This window comes from Ursus americanus, chromosome 9 (genome assembly GCF_024610735.1).
Source record: "Ursus americanus isolate L20-20 chromosome 9, mUrsAme1.1.p, whole genome shotgun sequence".
NCBI classification, from domain to species: Eukaryota; Metazoa; Chordata; class Mammalia; order Carnivora; family Ursidae; genus Ursus; species Ursus americanus.
Window position 1 is genome coordinate 43,168,553 of NC_142135.1, and position 19,433 is coordinate 43,187,985.

Here is a 19,433-nt window from a genome sequence, read left to right on the forward strand (position 1 = left end):
AAATAGTTCATTACTAGACACAATTTAAGAGTCAACTAAAGACCACTAATAGGGTTTGCCTTTGTGTTATGGTGTGGGGAAATCCTTCTGTGAAAGGTAGAACATTGGCTTACCATATTCTAAATCCCTGTGAATATGTTACCTTACATGAAAAATGGGACTTTGCAAATGTGATTAAGTTAAGAATATTGAGATGGAAAGAATTTCCATGTGAATAATCACAAGAGTCCTTACATGTAAAAGAAGGCAGGAGAGGCAGAGTCAGACTTGAAGATGCTGCACTGCTGGTTCTGAAGATGGAGGAAGAGAACACAAGTGAAGAGTGAAAGCATGGGGGTGGTCTCTTAAGGCTAGAAAAGGTAAGAAAATACATTCTCCTCTGGAGCCTCCACGAAGGAATGAAGCATTGCTGACAGCTCAATTTTAGCCTAGTGAGAATAATTTTGGACTTCTGACTTTCAGAACTGTAAGATAATAGTTTTGCATTTTTTTAAATTTGAAAAGAATGTATTACTTGCCATCCATAAAATGGAGCTTTACACACTCACAGCTAATGAACAAAATCCTACACTACCCTATTTGCATTGTTTTAAGCCACTAAATTGGTGGTAATTTGTTACAGCAGCAAAGCAAACTAATACACTTCCCTTAGGCTTTTCTGCATACGTGATATTATTGGTAAATAAAAAGTCCGTCTGTTGGAAACCGGCTCCCCCAAGTCAGGCAGGCCAGAGACAGCTGCATGGGATCAGTTTAGCTAGTCTGACCAGGTAGTGTTCATTAGTGTGGCCAGGGTGATTGGTGACCAGTGAGAATATGTGACATGTAAGGTCAGTGACAAACTGACTCAGGCAAACAGAACAGGATGCCTTGGAAAGACTGAGTGACCTGAGGCATATCCTTAAGAGTCAGATGACCCAAACAGAGTAGCCTTGAGAGTAAATGTCCAATAAGACATGAGAAAGACAAGGCAGGAAATGGTACTCTGCTAATCCATGTATCATGTATTCTAGGTTTGACACAAAATGAGAAAGAATGAGGATAGGGGTTCTATCAGCGAAAGAATACAGTTCGATTATTTCATGGGCTACGCATTACAGAGCATAAAAAGGAAGGTCATATACGGAAACAGCATATATTGAAAAATTAGGCAGTCATTAAAAATATTTTCAACACGGACAAAATCGAAAGACAATAAACTAAGAAAAACATTTGCCTTATTTATTATATGTGTTGAGCTTTCAAAAGCTGACTGAGAATCAAGGGAATACGTACTTTATTCAGGCTGTTGCAATAGAGAGAATATCCAAAGGCAGTGTTTCCTAGAAAACGGGAAACATGAGGAATTGTATATATCAAAGAAACAAAAGTGGCAGAGTACCAATTAAAAGTTTGGTGACTAATCAGGCAGGTGCTGCAATTTTTCAGAAAAGGTGGGGGGGTGAGGGAAGGTGGGTGTGGAGAGAGAGAGAGAGGAGGTGGGGAGAGAGAGATGGGGATAGAGAGATGGAACGAGAGAGAAAAAAAAGAGCAGGAGGTAGAGAGAGAAAGGGAGAGAGATTTGGCCTGTTTTAGTCCATTACATCTTGTCCTTAGAATTGTTAACTCAAAGAAGGAATTGAGAGGAATGGATTAGTCTCTCAGTACCAGGGAGCACCAGGGTCAGAGAAGAAAATTTCACATTTCTCCACACAGGCAAAAGATAAGTATATTTGCTAGATGAAGATAAAGAAATTCTTTATAACTCTTTCTGTGTGTTTCTTTGTAAGGGAAAACACCTCCTGCTATAATAAATAAACTCTGAAATTTCAGTGGCTTTTAGCACAATAAAGCATATTTCTTTCTCACAAAACACTTCACAACCATTGTTCCTGGTGGGCAGCTCTCCTGTAAGCAAGTGATTTAGTGTCTCAGGATCCTTCTTTCTTGTAATGTTTTCAACATGCGACTCCCACGGTCTCCTTGGGGGTCATTTCCTGCCATCTATCTTGGAGAGGAAAAGAGCGTTGGAGGATCACAAAAGGGAGGTTTTTATGGGCCAGGCTAAAAGCAGTCTGTATCACTTCTATGAACCTTCCGTTGGCCAGAATTTGGACATACAACTATCCTTAAGTGCAAGGATGGCTGGGAAATGTAATTTAGCTGGGTTTTTAGGAGGAAAAGGGAATGGGTTTGATCGATCAATAAAATTTTAAATTAAACCCATAAATGAAATTTTTAGGTGGTAATAAAAAAGATGAACTCCCCAGTGGAAAAATGGCCAATACCAAGGACTAATAAAAATATTCAATAATATTCAGAATCATTAAGGATAAAGTTAAATAAGTTACAAAAAAACCTACCTTTCTTTCTTTCTTTTTTTTTTTTTTTAAGATTTTATTTATTTATTTGACAGAGAGACAGCCAGTGAGAGAGGGAACACAAGCAGGGGGAGTGGGAGAGGAAGAAGCAGGCTCCCAGTGAAGGAGCCTGATGCGAGGCTTGATCCCAGAATGCTGGGATCCAGCCCTGAGCCGAAAGGCAGACACTTAACGACTGTGCCACCACCCAGGCGCCCCAAAAAAACCTACCTTTCATATTAAACTATCAATATTAAAAATAATGGTCCATGTTATTTTCCTAAGCTGCTGAGAAATGGAGAATCCCAGTCACCACAGTGAGGGTAAAAAATGGTTCTCAAGTCCTAGAGGGCAACTGACAATAGACACCCAAAGATTTTTACATGTGTATAGTCTCTGATCTAGCCTTCCCATTAAAAAAATTTATCAGGAATAAGTATCAGAAAATGTTCAAAGACTGAAGTCATCCTCAACTTCTGTCTTTCATACACTACATGAAATCCATCAGGAAATCATGTTAGATTGACCTTCGTAATATATCCAGAATCTGACCCCTTCTTTTCACCTTTACTCCTTCTTCTAATTTTAACACAAGTAGCCATTGTGATCCTTTCAAAACCTATGTCATATCAAGTCCTTCCTCTATGCTAGGTCTCCAAGAGCTCCAAAGTTTTCTCATCTCAGAGGAAAAGCCAAACTGGCTGCCTATGATCTGCCCCACCCAGGTTAAAGGCAAACTTCTCTGATCTCATCTTTTACTCCCCCGCCCCAGCCCCCAAATCCCCAGCTCACTTTGCTCAGGCTGCACAGGCTTCCGTACTGTGCCCGCATATGCCAAGTGTTCCCTCCTCAGGACCTTGCTGTTCACTGTCCATATCTTTGCTCAGATATCAGTGAAGCCTACCTAGTTCCTCCATGCGAGAAGGCAATACGCCCCCTCCATCTCTCTCTCCTATTTCCCCTTATGCTACTTGATTTCTCCCCATAACATTTATCACCATCTAATGCATTATATAACCTTGTTCAACTGAGTGTTACCCATCTTATGTTGTAATGAGGGAAGGGGTTTTGTAACCCCTAGAACAGTGCCTGCCACATAGAAAGCATTCAGTAAATATTTGCTGAATGAATGAATAAAATACTGCAAAAATTCTGAAACATCAAAAAAAATATAGAGGACTGGTTACATAAAATGGGGTGATGCAGTGAAGGATCAGGTAGTTAGATAAGAGAATCAAAAGCCTAGATGTGCAGAAAATAAAACTAGAATGTGGTTTTGTATTTCATAGAAGGAAACTCTGGGAATACCAATTTCTAAAGAGGTAACAGTTATTTTTCTTACCCAACTGGTTTCTGAAACCATAGGAATGGGAAGTTTCCTTGTGTTTTACATTTATCAACTGCTTGTCTGGTCTCAAAGGGGTTTTTCTGTGAACATGGATGTCTCCGAGGGCTAAAAGGATTTTAAAAAAGCCATCTTATTCTTTGCAGATTGCATTAGTCTGTTGGAGTGGCCATAAGAAAATGCCACAGACTGCTTGGTTTAAACAGCAGAAATTTATTTTCTCACAGTTCTGAAAGATGAAGCCCAAGATAAGGTCCAACAGGGCTAGATTTCTGGTGAGGGCTCTCTTTCCGATTTGCAGATGGCAGCCTCCTCTCTCTGTCCTCAGCTGGGATTTCCTCAGAGCTGATTCATCGAAAGAGAGAGGCTGAGAGACAGCAAGCATATGTGAGTGAGCACAAGCTCTCTCATGTCTCCTTTTATACAGACATCAACCCTGTTGGATTAGGGCCCCACTGTTACGACCTTATTTAACTTTAATTACCTCTTAAATGCCCTATCTCATTTTTGTAGTCTCAGCATTTAGTACTAGATACTTGCATTTTTTAGTCAAAAATGTTTTAATCAAGGAAAGCTTGAATTTGGGGCATATCTATCTATCTATCTATCTATCTATCTATCTATCCATCCATCTATCCATCCAAGTTATTAAACAAACTTAACTCAGTGAGGCACAAATTAAGAAATAGTTATAGTTTCCTCCAAATGCTGCCCCTAACATGGCCACTTTAAATCCCCCCTTGCCTCCTATAACAGATACCTTATCACCTCTGGGGTGGATTCTCTAACTTCCTGGTCAATTTCAGTGATTAAAAATCCATTCAGTCTATGACTCTAATTTCATATCCAAATTAAAGATTTCCTTTTTTTCCTGTCATCTGCTAGCATTGTGGTTTGAAGGACCTGAAATGGGGAGGGAATATGGGCTTCTCTTCTTTCTCATTTTTTTTTTTTTTTTTTTACCTTGGGAGAAAGAATGTAGTTTACCTCTGGGCTTCAGATCCTTCCTTCCTTTTCTAGTTCCAAGCTTCTCCAGGGAGTGGACACAGGGAGGAGTTAGAGGGTTCAAGCGGCCATCGCTGTAGCCTTCCTTGGGCTGTCGGCACTAACTGGCTGTTTGGACCCACACTACCTGGCCATTGACAATGGTCTCTCCATGGCAGGTATTCAGATACTGGATTTCCAGAGAAGGCACAAATATGAGTTTTTTTGTTTTTTGTTTTGTTTTGTATTTTTAAGAAGGCTTTATTTTTAAAGTAATTTCTACACCCTTCATGGGGCTCGAACTCCCAACCCCAAGATCAAGAGCTTCATGCTCCACCGACTGAGCCAGCCAGGCGCTCCTCACATGAGCTCTTTAGGGACCTTCCCAGTCCACAATGTCCTGTTTAAATTCTTCTGACTCTCCTCAGCTCTTGCACTCAGTGGTATACCCCATGGGCTCTTGTCGCTGGGGGATTTTTTTGCCCTGCAGTTATTTTTTTGTGATGGTGCCAACATGCTGGCATAAGCCCAGCTAGTCCTGTGGTGCTCACTTGGCCTACCAGAAACTCATGTTCTCATCAAAGCAGAGGTGATCGCCAAGCTACACTATAAGACTTTGTCCTGCCATCTTTCACCAATTCTTTTTTTCCTGTTCATACAGACTTTAGGAAAATGGACTAGCCTGTGTCCTAATTCGAAGTACAGCTAGAAAATGCAGTGCTGGTTTTCCTTTTATGCAGGTACCCCCAAACTTTGCAAGTAATTCTCTTAGAGCCTTTCCCACTTGGCTTTCTGGAAAACGGTAGGGAAAAGCTACAGCAGAAATTCCTAGTCCAACAATATACGACTCCAATAATTCCCATGTTTCTCCTCCTTCTCTGGCTTATATGGATTTGGGGTCATTGTGGTTATTGAGGGACCAGTTCTGCTGATTTAGCACGTGCAAGTACTGATTTCTTCTTTCTCCTCAGCTTGGACCCTGGCTATCAGTTTTGGGTCAACAGGGAAAGTTCTACACAAGTTCAGATTACCTATCCTCTACAGAACTTTGCATTTCACTCTTCTCTTTTGGAGGGTGCTTATAGAGCTTGTGTCTTACTTTACACTTATTAGCATCCTATGAGATGTAGGACAGCTGTCCCCCATTTTGCTGATGAAACAGTGACAGGCAATCTAGGACTAATTAATTGAAAACAAATTCTTCTGTAACTGCAGTCACGTCTGTAACCCTCCTCAATTGTTTTTGCAAAATGTTGCACCTCTTACAACTCCAGAACATGGCCTTGTTCTTTCTGTTATAACTTTGTCTGCTGGAGAAGTAAACACCCCTGGAGCTGAAGGTAAAGCTCTTTAGCCTAGGCATAGTAGAGTACTCATTCTTCAAGCTTCCCTCACCTAAAAACCAGTGTCTTGCCTTCCCAAGCCATGCAATGATTAAGGGGCATTTGTATTACATTCTGCATTATTATACATATTACATTACTATATTACATTTGTGAAATCTAAATCCCTGTTTCCTTGGACCTGACAGTGTTCCTCAAAGTTTTTTAATAGGCATTTCCAAAGGGCCTGGTAAACTTTACGCTGAAATACCACCTCCTCAGGCCTGCTGAGAGGCTCCGGAGTTCTTGCATTAGCGTGCGGACTACACATGGAGATGCTAGCCTATACAACTGCAAGGTAAGGCAAATGAATTAGTGAATTAAAAATATAAACATACTCCAGGGGTGCCTGGCTGGTTCAGATGGCAGAATGTGTGACTCTTGATCTTGGGGTCATGAGTTCAAGACCCACATTGGGCTTAAAGCTTCCTTAAAAAGAATTATATCTATATATCTATATGTAGATATATAGAAATAATATGGATATGTGTATGTATACACACACACACACACACATATATAAATTTTATATATATGTAAACATACTCCAGACCATTGTACTTTTAGCTTAGTTCAGTGATGCTTATCCCCTGATTTCCCTTCTAACAGAGTTAAAAGGGAGAGGGTAAAAAAGCTTATATTTATAGCTGCCAGGCACTGATAGTTATATTCTATACATTTTCTCTTTTAATTATCATAAATACCCCACAAGGTAGGTATTATTTTCTTTGTTCTACAGATTAGACAAACGAGGTATAGAGAAGTTAAGCTAACTTAACCAAGGTCACCACTTAGAGGTACTGAATTCAAATGATATAGAAGTATTTTCAACTATAATTGATTTCCAAGTGTGGGCTACCCCAGCACAGAGGAGCAAGGCTGAGAGATCAAGGTGACAGAGTGGAGGAAGCATTCTGATATGCACCGAGGAAAGCATTATAACCGTTACCATAAATATTTAATATGAACATACTTCATATCACATAGATATTCATAAAATATACTTGTTAGAAGGACTTTAAAATTTCAATCTGAATTTCTTCCCAAAAGCATGGTGTTTCTTGAAGAACTCTCCTTTGTCCTTCTAAGAGCTTTTCTTGCATCAAATATTGTTTTAGCTGTGATAGGTCATTCTATAGTGACACCTCCCTGCATTCATGCCCATCTGTATGTGAACTCCCACACTTTCCATCAAGAGACTCAATTTATCCCTCTGCTCGCTTGAATGTGGCCTGGCCTTATGACTTGCTCTGACCAATAGAAAGTGGTAGAAGTAACGTTGTACCTGTTCCAAAACTTGGGACTCCTGAGGCCTTGGCAGCATCTGCCTTTGCCCTCTGGGGAGCGCTATTCTGAGACTGCCAGGAATAAAGAAGCCCAGGACGAAAGTGAGTTTGGAGAGAGAGACTCAGGCAACTCAGCTTTCTCAGCTGAGCTCAGTCTGCAGCTGAGCCACCAGCTGAATGCATCTTTCTGAAAAATAATATCGTTGTTTTAATCCCTAAATTTTAGGACGGTGATTCTTCCAAAGCAATAGATAAGCCAGACAAAGTGGGACCAGAAGTACAAAATAATAGATTAATCCGACAGAAATTGGTGAAGTATAAAGCAAGAGAAGAATGTAACAGAAATTAGTATTCTAACAAAACCCAAAGCACATGGCAGCCGTCAGGGCCAGGCAGCAGGTGAATGCTGGAAAGGGTAGAGAGGGGAGGAAGGCAAGAGGGTTGTCTCTCTCCATAGGAAAAGCAGGGAGAAAATTGCTATTGGAGACCAGAGGACAGAGGTGGACCAATTAACTGCTGCCTGTGGTACCTTGGAAGGTAGTAAATGTACCTAATGAACTTGTTGATCTCACTAACGTCATTTCCTTGTAGAATATACACAGTAACGACTAGCTTCTTTTAGCTGTCTTTGATGGCAGGGGGCATTTTCTATTGCTGCCATAAAAAATTATAACAAACTCAGCAGCTTAAACAGCATAAACGTATTATTTTATAGTTCTGTCAAAATCCAGAGACAGTAAAAATTAAAACCAGTTCGGTAAAATAGTATTTAGTTAGAGTTTATTGTACACAAAAGAATAGTTCAGGAATGGGGTGCCTGGGTGGCTCAGTCTGTTAAGCGCCCAACTCTTGGTTTTCAGCTCAGGTCTTGATCTCAGGGTCCTGGGATCTAGCCTGGGGCAGGCTCCGCGCTCTGCAGGGAGTCCGCTTGAGGATTTCTCTCCCTCTTCCTCTGCTCCGCCGCCCCAAATAAATAAATAAATCTTAAAAAAAAAAAAAAAGACTAGTTCAGGACTGGGAGTCTTCAAATCCAACACTGAGATGAAGCTCGGAGGCATGATGTTATTGGATGGCTTATAAAGTGGAAATGAGGAAGTTGCTTAATCTTTACAATTGATTATCACAATGGAAGTTGACCATGAAAAGAGGCCTCTGATCCTCTAACTTTCTTTGGGCAGGAAGCAGGCTGAAGGAGGTAGAAGAATATGGGAGAAGTGACATGGCTTCAGACCCGGAGCCTAGATCTGAAAAGGTACCACAGCCTCCACAATCACTCTCTCACCCTCTTCGAATACTGCTCTGAGACTACCAGGCATGTGAAGAAGCCTGGACTGGAAGACTATATGGAGAGACGGAGAAAGACAACCCTTCTGCCTTTGTCCCCCCCTCCCCTTTCCAAGCCCTCTCTGCTGAGCGAACCCCTAGCCAACCTGCAAGTTTAATGAAGCTTTCTGCATATAAGCCCAGGCAAGACCAATAGAATAACCACACAACTAATCCATAGGACCATGAAAAATAACAAATCATGTTGCTTTAAGCCACTGTGTTGTGGTATGGCTCAGTAGTAGATAGCTTAAGATAGCTTAGAATTGTAGCTTAAGAAGTCAGTAGTGAGATGTAGCTTTGGGGCACCTGGGTGGCTCAGTTGGCTAAGTGCCTGCCTTCTGCCTTCTGCCTTCTGCCTTCAGCTCAGGTCATGATCCCAGGGTCCTGGGATCCAGCCCTGCGTCGGGCTTCCTGCTCTGCTTGGTAGGGAGCCTGCTTCTCCCTCTGCCTCTGCCCCCCAGCTTGTACTCTCTCTCTCACTTTCTATTTCAAATAAATAAATAAAATCTTAAAAAAAAAAAAAGATGTAGCTTTTACTAGCTCACACATCATCTATTATTCCAAAAGACACATTACCTCATCCCCTGAGTAGAGATGGAAACATATCATAATCATAAAATGCCTTGGATTGAGATGAGTATTAATGTTTATTGAGTAACCATAAACTATTGTATTATTTTAAAACTAGAATGAAGTGATATTCACCTAGTAAAAGTTCTTCCTTTTTATGAAACTTCAAATTGCTGCAAATATAATCTCAATATACCCTCTACCTTTCCTAGTGTAAGTTCCATTAGCTGTGTCACCCTCTAATGAGTTCTGAAATGGATAGAGAAGCCATATAAAGAACTAAAGAAAGAAACAAAATCCTTTCTACCTGGGCTGTAGAGAAACCCTAGTTGTAGAGCTATAATGGAACAATAAAAACACTGGTCAGATGGCAAAACTGTCGTCTTCATCAAAAAATCAAGGACTGCTCAATGTTTTTCCTGCTAATGATCTGCTGTAGTCAGATTCTGGTACTGTGCAGGATTTCCTCATACATGCCTTTGCTTATTTATTTGGCAAATATTTATCCAGTGTTTCTTAATGAGCCAGGCATTGCGTTAGATACTAGAGACACAATAGTGAATGAGTTAGTTACAGTTTCTGACTCACAAAGTCAGCTGGGAATAAAGGGTAGGTGGATAATGGAAATGTAAATACACTGTTAAAAGTGTGATAGGTGACAGGACAGGACACCACAATCATAGGATTTTGTTGATTCTTCTTAAGTTTCTTTAACTCAATGGCTTTGAGGCTGCAACTGTAAAAAAGCAAAACCAAAACCAAAACACCTGCTATTCATTTTGTAAATTGTTCATTTTTGCAGGGAGTGCTACATCTTGACCCTTCACTTTTCAGGTTTCTGGAGATCTCTAAATGCCCTTGGAGTATATCATATGCGGATCCTTATATGGTGTTGCGTTTTGATACTACTGACCCATAAAAGATGCTGTGTAATAGAAAACACTATTCTTTGATTTTCCCTTAGGATTTACAGCTGATGCCTAAATGGATTTTTTTTTTTTTTTGGAAGAAAGAGTATCTTCAGAGAGCAAAATGAAGACCCTTCTTAATGTAATATGAGAAGTAGTTTCGAGTGTCTAAAGTCAGCTTTCCTCATGACCCTTTAAAATCTACAGCTGGGACTACCAGCCTCATTTCTTGTTTGTTTGTAACTCTGCTACCACACAGACATCTGCAGGGTCAAGATATTGCTCTACTTACTCATCTTTGTATACCCAGTAAGCACATAATACATGTTTGTTGAATGACTCAAAGAATCATTGAAGAAAAATGATCTTTTGAGAACGTCACTGTTTTCCTATTGCATTTTTGTCAGGCATATTCAAAACTTTGATTTCTAAACCGTTTTAGCAAACCACCAAAATAAGAAAAGAAAAAAATAAACATGAAAGCATGCCGGTAACTATGACTAGCTTTTTTGTTTTTTACTCTCTTTTACATGCAAAAGATTATTTTAAAACACTAGCTCAAGAAAATATTTCTTTAATTGGCTTATATCATTCATAAACTTCCATTTTTGTATAAGATGTCAGGGACATATAGTCCAAAAACAAAACTAAAAGGGCAACGTCTTTTGTCAAATTAAACTTGTAAAAGCCAACAAACTCTGCATAGTTTCAATAAGGTACCGTTACCAGAATGCCAAACACATAGTAAAAGACAAGGACAAGCAAGAAATGGCACTACTCTTTCAGAAATTTATTTCTTCTCAGACAACAGATGTTGAGAAGTGATTTTCTAACAAAAGAAGCAGCCCCCAAGAAGGAATTGATAACCCTAGGAATAAGCTTTCTTGGAGAATTGCTGCAAAGTTGGCCAGCACAGAATCCCTCCTCCTGCCCCCCTCCAGGAGCTAAACTTGAGATCTGTGTTTGCTGTAGTTTTTCTGTAATCAAGTCACAGGCCTTTTCTCTTACCCCCTTTCAGGTTGCTCTTTACGGTTCTTCCCCTTTTTCTCCTTAGTTAAGGAGATATAAAGTACAAAGAGAGGGAGAGTTGCAACCACTTCCTCTCGCCTCCTCCGCCCCTCTTTCGGTTACTCCGTACCTTCCCTTCCCCGCCTTTCCCGGGCAGCCCTACTGTGTTCCCCGGCTCCTCCTCCTCCCCTGCTCCCATCCTCCCCTCTCCGGGCTCCTTCTTTCTTTCTCCCCTCCCCTCCCCCAGACACGCTTCCCAGCGCGCTTCCCTTCCCCCGCCTCCCGATCCCGCACCCTCCCCTCCCCCAGCCTCCTGCCTTGTGACACATCCCGGGTCCTCCCGGAGGCGGCAGCAGCGGCAGCGGCGGCGGCAGCACTAGCCACCACCTCCGCAGGAGCCGCAGCCCCCGGCTCAGCCTCCCCCCGGCCCCGCCGCTGCTGCAGCAGTCATGGCTGCGGATGGGGTGGACGAACGCTCGCCTCTGCTGTCAGCATCCCACTCGGGAAATGTCACCCCCACGGCCCCGCCGTACTTACAGGAGAGCAGCCCCAGAGGTAAGGCCAGCATGGACCTTTCTACTTCGTAAGGAAAAGCCTAGAATGCTAAAGACCCGGGAGCTCTGGCTCCGAGGTGGAGGAGAGCCTCTCACTTGGGCTGCAGGAGAGGGATGCTGACTGCGCCTTCCCCAGCCACAGCCTGCTTGCCGGAGAGCTTCCCCGCAGGGCTTTTGGTGGGGTAGGGTGGGGTGTGAGCGTGAGTGTGTGCGTGTGCGTGTATTTCACCCCTTCTCACCCTCTGGGGTGTGTGTGTCTGTGTGTATTTCACCACTTCTTACCCAGGGATACAGGATGTGACATGAATTTCCCAGGTTGGGCTTTACCGTTTTGGAGCAGCCCCTAAGTGCAGCTGGAGGAGGTGCAAATCTTTCACAATCATTCATAAATCCTTTCAGGTTGCCGAGAAACCCCTAGTACTGCTCACCTTGGGATCTGTCCTTGAAAGGGCTTAGCTGGAAAAATATGCATATATCCCCCCACCAGTGCTCTCTGTTCAATCAGGGAATTGTCTTACCAAAAGGAATAGAATTAATCAATATTCCTAATATGTCTGAAATTCCTGCCCTTCCTTATTACTCCCCTTTCTAAGGAGCATGTGTTAGCTTTAGTGGTGAATGAAGAAGAACAGAAAGGAGGATGTAATATTTTTGATGCATATCTGGGTGAGATTGAAAGGAACTTACTTCTAAAAGTAACCCAAGTTAATCCTGCATGTATTTCTATTTATTCAAGATGGAATCAAAAAAGACTTGATAGCCGTGGGATCTGAAGAAGTGTGTGCGTGTAGGGGGGTTGTTTAGCAAACTATTCAAAGATTTATTTTTGTTGGAAGCCTTTTAGTGGCTTTCTATAGTAGAAAGAAGGTGGAGTCAGGATTTATAGAAAAGGGAAGGCAAGACTTGAACAAACCACTTAGAGTTATGGAAAGAATGGTCAAATATGGCACTTGCAAATGTAGCCTAAGTGCATCTCTCTCCCTTTTTGGCTGAATATGAGAGGAGCTTAAAAACCCAAGGAGACAGGTGCTAATACTTTTGAAAATATAGGCAGATCATGTTTCTTGTGACACAACTTTTTCTAAGTTCAAGTCTGGAATTGGAGCAGTTGTAGAGCAGGTTGAACTTGTTTAGTACTTAAAATTTCCACTTCATGCATTACAACTTGAAAAGGAGCAATTTAGGTCTTAACCAACACCTAACAAGAAGCAGGACAAAGGAAAAAGATGTTTAGCTGTGAATAATTCAGTGTGATCAATGAGTTGAAAAATAAGGTGCAAAATGGAACAGAGACTCATGTACCGAAAAACCCACAAGTCATGTTTGTATTAAGCTTGTGTCAGCGGACATCAGTTGGGGGAAATTTCCTTTAATGTACAAATTTGATATTAATATTTTACTGTTATTTAAATTGGATGGTCTAGAGTATGTTTACTTATAAACGAATGTTTCAGCTTCATCAAATCACCCTTTAAGGCAAAATATTTGCAATTTATTAAAAGACAAAGTTTGGATTTATGCAACTGTCCTATAACAGATTTTCATGCCCTCTATCCTATATCTTTGTTTTTGTATTTTTAGTCATAGTGGCTAAATTATTCCACAAAAATATTCACGCTCATGGACCTGCTCAATAAGGTACAAATTGCAGCTCAGCCACTGAGAAAAAGAAGTTTCATTCCAGGTAGCTAAATAACTGAAGAAATTCAATGTATTAAAAAACAAAATTCAACTGAGTACATTTTAAAGATCTTATGGGCTTTATTTAATGATTCGTGACTCTATAGCATCCCATCTGGCAGAGAGAAAGAGCTTCAAAAAGGTGTACTAAATGAAAGACTTCCATAGGCAGAAGGGAGTGGGGAAAAGGAAATTATACTAGCAAAAAGTGGATTGGTTGTGGCAAGATCATTTTCCTCTAGGGGATGGCAGTGGTCTGTCAGGCAGATGACCTCACTAGTGCTAATAAGGTAGTTTCTGCCTGACTTTAAGATTCCATTTCTGGAAGAAGCCAAAAGTGTAATTAAGTCTCTGTTTGGTGATGGGGAGCTTAGCATAAGTGCCTCCATTTTGAGCCTGTTATCTTGTTTTTAACAAATGATTTAGCAAAAAGCCTTTTCTGCCCTATGGTAGAATATGGTTGGGTTTTTTGTTTTTGTTTTTTTTAAACTGGTGAATAAGACAGGTTAGATAATTAGAAACACTAATTTCATGTAGCATAATACCTAGGAAGCAAGAAGGATAAGTGAGAAGTAAAGACATTTGGTGTATTGGCATTTTTGTCAGAGTATCTTTTCTTAGATAACAAGCATCTTCATAAAGATTTTGAGTAATGTATAAGATCTGATTCTAGGAGACCAACGTTATTTACTCATTCGTTGATTCATTGGGCAGCATGATGTGCCAGAGACTGCTCTAGGTCAACAAAACTGACCAAACCCATCCCTTACTGGAGCCCATGTTGAAGGGAGGAAAAAGGAATAAAGAAACACGGGCCTGAATTACTACTGTAGGAAGCACTCTGTCACTAGACCAGATGTTTTCAGTAGTTGACAAGAATTAGAGTTGAAGGTTGGGATTCAAAAGACCAGAATAGAATGTACTTTTTGATAATGAACTTTGGTTTATAATATCATTCATAATTGCCCAGACTTTTTTTTTTTAAGTAGTTAAGAGCCATAACTAGTGAATATTTTCTCCAATCAAATACTTTATCTGTGTCACCATCTAAGAACAGGAATGCTAGCTCTTACTCCGAGATGAAATATTCCATTAAGTGGAAAGTTGGTGAAGTATTTATTTATAGGCAGGTTGTTGAAAATGCAGTGGGAAGCAGTATTTTGCATTTGGTTTTAGCACATTGAGAATCTTGTGTGGTCTGTATAATTGTCCACCTGGGTTTCTAAGTGGAGTGCTGCTCGTGGTCTTTACTGTCGATATTGGATTCCTGCATAGAGTAGGAGATCACCTTTCCTGTGATTAAAATGCTCTGTTTGGTACATGTGTCAGCTTTTGTTAAGGTGTGGAAATGAAAATCAAAGAGTTTTAGGCTCATTTGATAAAAAGATTAGAAAAAATACCACACAACTTACACAATTTGGCTATATTTAATTGATTTCTTTATTATCTGCTAATTTTATAGGTAGGATATGGCAAAAGAATATGACCTTTACATTTATGAGACTTCCTCTGTGAAAACAGTTTATATTTGAGGTTGTCTAATTATGTATTTACTACAGGAATGTGATTATCTACTTCACTATAATTTTAAAGGAATTGTTATACAGAGACAGTTTCATTTACCTAGTTTATTTCTGTCATTCATTCAGCAAATAAATATTTGAGTACTAGCCAAGCTCTGTGTGGTAGGATGGGAAAAACGGATATGAACCCTCTTCTAGTCTAATGGGGGATATTGAGACATAAATTACATAATCATTTGAATAAATGCAAAGTGCAGTGGGGATGAGGACAGGCCAGGAATGTATCCAGTGCCATGAAAATATATAATATAAAGATTTAACCTGGTTAGGGAAGACAGGAAAAGCTTTCCTGAGCCTTCATTGAGGTTTTTAAAATTGAACTTGGCAAAGGGAGTACTGGAAGAACATTCCAGACTAAAAAAACAGTATGTACAAAAGCCTTTAGGAGGATAGAGTATGGTAAGTACGAGGAACTGAAACAAGGCCAGTGTGGCTAAAGTGAAAGCACCAATAGGGAATATATTGCAAAATGGGATTGGAGAAGTGGGTGGTTGATGGTCTCCAGAGACCCACCCCTGCCTCCAAAGAGCCATACTTTTTGATATTCAAATCCTTGGATGGGTCCCCTCCTTGAATCTGGAATGACCCTGTGATTCAATTTTGACTTACAGAATAAAGTAAAAGAGAGCTGAATGACTTTGGAGACTAGGTCATAAGAGGTCTTGCAGCTTTCGCCTTGTCTCTTATAAAGTGCACCTTGAAGAAAATAACTTTTGTCTTGTAAGAATTTGAATGCACTGAGACTACCTTGCTTTGAGGAATCCCTAAGTAGACATGTGGGGAGACCACATGGAGAGAGGGATGCATGACCAGCTCTCAGACGTGGGAGTGAAGAAGACATCTTGGATGCCCAGCCCAGTTGGGCCTTCAGATGATTCCAACCCAAGCCAAATTCTTATTGTACCTGCATGATTGATTCTAGATGATTACCATTCAGCTTAGGCAGAACAATCCACAGAATCATGAAAGGTAGTCTTAAACTCTTGTTTTAAGTCACTAAGTTTTGGGGTGGTTTGTTCTGCAGCAACAGATGACCAGAACAGTAAGTATTGCTCAGTCCATGCAGGGTGTTATCGGTCACATTGAGAAATTTTGCCTTCAGTAAAGGGATGATCTGGTTAGATCTTTATTATTATTATATTTTCATTATTTAAATTGAAATATAGTTGACACACAATGTTAATTCATTTTAGGTGAAGAACACAGTGATTAGTATTTATGATATGGTATCTCACCACACATGTGGCTACCATCTGTCACCATACAACACTATTACAGTACCATTGATTATATTCCCTGTGCTGTACCTCTTATCCATGTGACTTATTAATTCCATAATTGGAAGCCTGTATCTCCCACTCCCCTTTCTCCATTTTGCCTACCCTCCTACCGCCTCACCCTCTGGCCACCATCAGTTTGTTCTCTGTATTTATGGGTCTGTTTCTGCTATTTGTTTTGTTTTTTTTTAGATTCCATATATAAGTGAGGTCATATGGTATTTGTTTTTGTCTTATTTCACTTAGCATAATACCCTCTTGGTCCATCCATATTGTCAAAAATGGCAACATCTTGTTCTTTTTTTATGGCTGAATAATATTTGAGTGTGTGTGTGTGTGTGTGTATACATACCACATCTTCTTTATCCATTCCTGTATTGATGGACACTGAGGTTGTTTCCATATCTTAACTATTGTAAATAATGCTGCAGTAAACATAGGGGTGCATCTATCTTTTTTGAATTAGTGTTTTCATTTTCTTTTGGTAAATACCCAGGAGTGGATGGAATTACTGGATCGTGTACTATTTCTATTTTTAATTTTTTGAGAAACCATACTGTTTTCCACAGTGGTTGTACCAACTTACATTCCCACCAACAATGCACAAGGGTTCCTTTTTCTTTACATCCTTAGTAACAATTCTTGTTTCTTGTGTTTTTGATACTAGCCTTCCTTACTAGTGTAAGGTGATAGCTCATTGTGGTTTTGATTTGCATTTCCTTGATGACTAGTAATGTTCAGCATCTTTTCATGTGTCTGTTGGCCAGCTGTATGTCTTCTTTAGAAAAATGGCTATTTTTAAAAAAGATTTTATTTATTTGACAGAGAGAGAGAGCAAGCACAAACAGGGGGAGCTGCAGAGGGAGAGGGAGAAGCAGACTCCCCACTGAGTAGGGAGCCTGATGCAGGGCTTGATCCCAGTGAGCCAAAGGCAGAGGCTTAACCAACTGAGCCTCCCAGGTGCCCCAGAGTAATGTCAATTTTTATTATTTTTACATCACTCTATTTCTGGATTAGAGAGTGGATGAGAGGGGAGCAAGGGTCGATGAGGATAGATGACTCGAGTGGCTACTGTGTGATTCAGGCAGATCTGAAAAACCGTGGTGATAGCGTGGACCCAGGTGGTGGTGGAGGTGGAGAGACAGATGATGTAAAGGAAGTAGAGATGGCTTGATGGTAGATGGACTGAGAGTGAGAGGGAAGTGGCCAGGATATCTCCCAGAGTTCTGGTGTCCACAGCCTGATGGTGTGGTTGCCCACACTGACACAGAGAACACCAGAAGAGCATCAGGTTTGGGGAAATGCAGATCATGAGCTTAGTTTTAGATATGATACATTTAAGATGTTTGCAAATATCCAAGAAGAGATGGCAGATAGTTGCATCCACAGATTGAGACCAGAAAAATGAGGCCTGGGCTGAAAAATATAAAATTGTGTTATTTGCATATTGGTAACAGCTAAATATATGGATGTTGGTTCAGAGCTTCCCAAGGCCCCACCGGTGTGCCACGCAATGTGCTGAGATAGAACGTACAGGGGTTAAGATACTGGTTCTCCTCAATTCTTAGAACGGCAGAAGCCTCTAGGCCACAGGCCTCCAGCTCTGCATAGCTGTAAACATATTGTCACTTTCTGTGTACTGAAATGTAAAAAAGTTTGGGAAGCTATGTATGAGACTACTGAGGGAGAATAAATAAAATGAAAAGAGAGCCTAGGACAAAGCTCTGAGAAACTCCCACATTCAATGACTAGTTAGAGAAAGAAGAAGACTGGTAAGTAGCTCCCAGGCAAGTTGGAGGAATACCAAAAGACTAATATCACAGAGTCAAGGAGAAGAGAACACTTCAAGAAAGGAGTGGTCAAACATGTCAAAAGCTGCAAAAAAGAGTGAATAGATAAGGACTCAAAAATGTCTTTCGAATTAGTGACCTCAGTGAGAGTTGTTTCTGTGTTTATATTCAAATCCTTTGTAAAGAATTGAAGAATTATTCATTTCCATCTAATGTAATAGTCTCATATAGATATATTTTAATTGTAAAATCACTTCAAAGCCACTTCACTTCCAGGAAGAGGCTAATATTCCTTTATTTTGAAACACTTAGGTTTCCTATGAAACATAATTAGAAAGGCCTTGTCCTTTTCTTTTCACCTTTATTTCACTTTTTAAAAATGAATAAATTTGAAATTGCTTGAGAAAATGTTTTCGGTGGCTAGAAAATAAATTGGCTTCTGGTTTAAGAGATAAATTATTTACTACGTACTCCTGTATTTCTCACTTAGCAACTGTATAGTAAATAAGGTATATTTTTAGTGATCCTCTTCTGTCCTCTACCTGAAGAAATCTAAAGTTAGAAATGGTGCCTTAGTTTAAAGTGGGGCAAAGTCTCATTTCACTTCGAACTATGTTCTGTACTCGACTAGAGTTTTATTGAGTGTCTTAGTTCAGGCTACTATCACAGAATACCATACATGGCGGGGCTTAAACACCAAACAGTTATTTCTCACAGTTCTGGAGGCTGAGAGGTCCAAGATCAAAGTGCCAACAGATTTGGTGTCTGGTGAGAGCTGGCTTCCAGGTTGCACAGTGCTGACTTCTTGTATCCTCCTCACATGGTAGAGAGAGAGCATGAGAGCTCTCTCTCTCTCTCATTCCTTTCCTAATAGCACTAAACTCATGCATGAGGGCTCCACTCTCATGACCCAATTACCTCCCAAAGGCCCCACCTCCTACTACCATTACTTTGGGGTTTAGAGGTTCAACCTGAATTTTGAGGGGACATAAAGGTTCAATCCGTTGCACTGAGTTAGAGTTCTTGAATATATTTGGGCAGTCTGTTAAATTTCTGAACCTCCTTGCATCCTTGCAGAGTATAGGGTTGGCTGTGGACTGGCAGGAAAAGAGGATGCAGACCCAGGGACCTACACCACATGCATAACCCACTGTAAGATTAGATTTTCATTTTATTTGCCAAGGATCGTGAAACCCGCTGAAGCCAGGTTGTCACAATGAGTGGAAAGAGATGCAGCCTATTTGAGAGCAGCTACCCGCCACTCAATGAAGGCCTCAGTGGGGGTGTGCACCAGCTGTGATACTGAGCCAGGAGGGTCTTGCTGAAGCTTGATTTTGTGACATGCTGAAGCTGAGTTAGGAGAATTTTTTGAAATCGGTTCTTGAATCAAAGTCTGCTTCA

At 40.6% G+C, this 19,433-nt stretch overlaps 1 protein-coding gene across 1 annotated transcript in view; it reads left to right on the top strand.

Annotated features, from left to right (window-relative positions):
• The first annotated feature begins 11,451 nt into the window (after nucleotides 1-11,451).
• Nucleotides 11,452-19,433, top strand: part of PIP4P2 (phosphatidylinositol-4,5-bisphosphate 4-phosphatase 2) — a 50,408-nt gene continuing 42,426 nt past the window's right edge. The window contains exon 1 of the mRNA XM_045805993.2: nucleotides 11,452-11,703. Coding sequence (XP_045661949.1) covers nucleotides 11,598-11,703 — 106 coding nt within the window. The 5' untranslated portion in view covers nucleotides 11,452-11,597. The remainder of the gene's footprint in view (nucleotides 11,704-19,433) is intronic.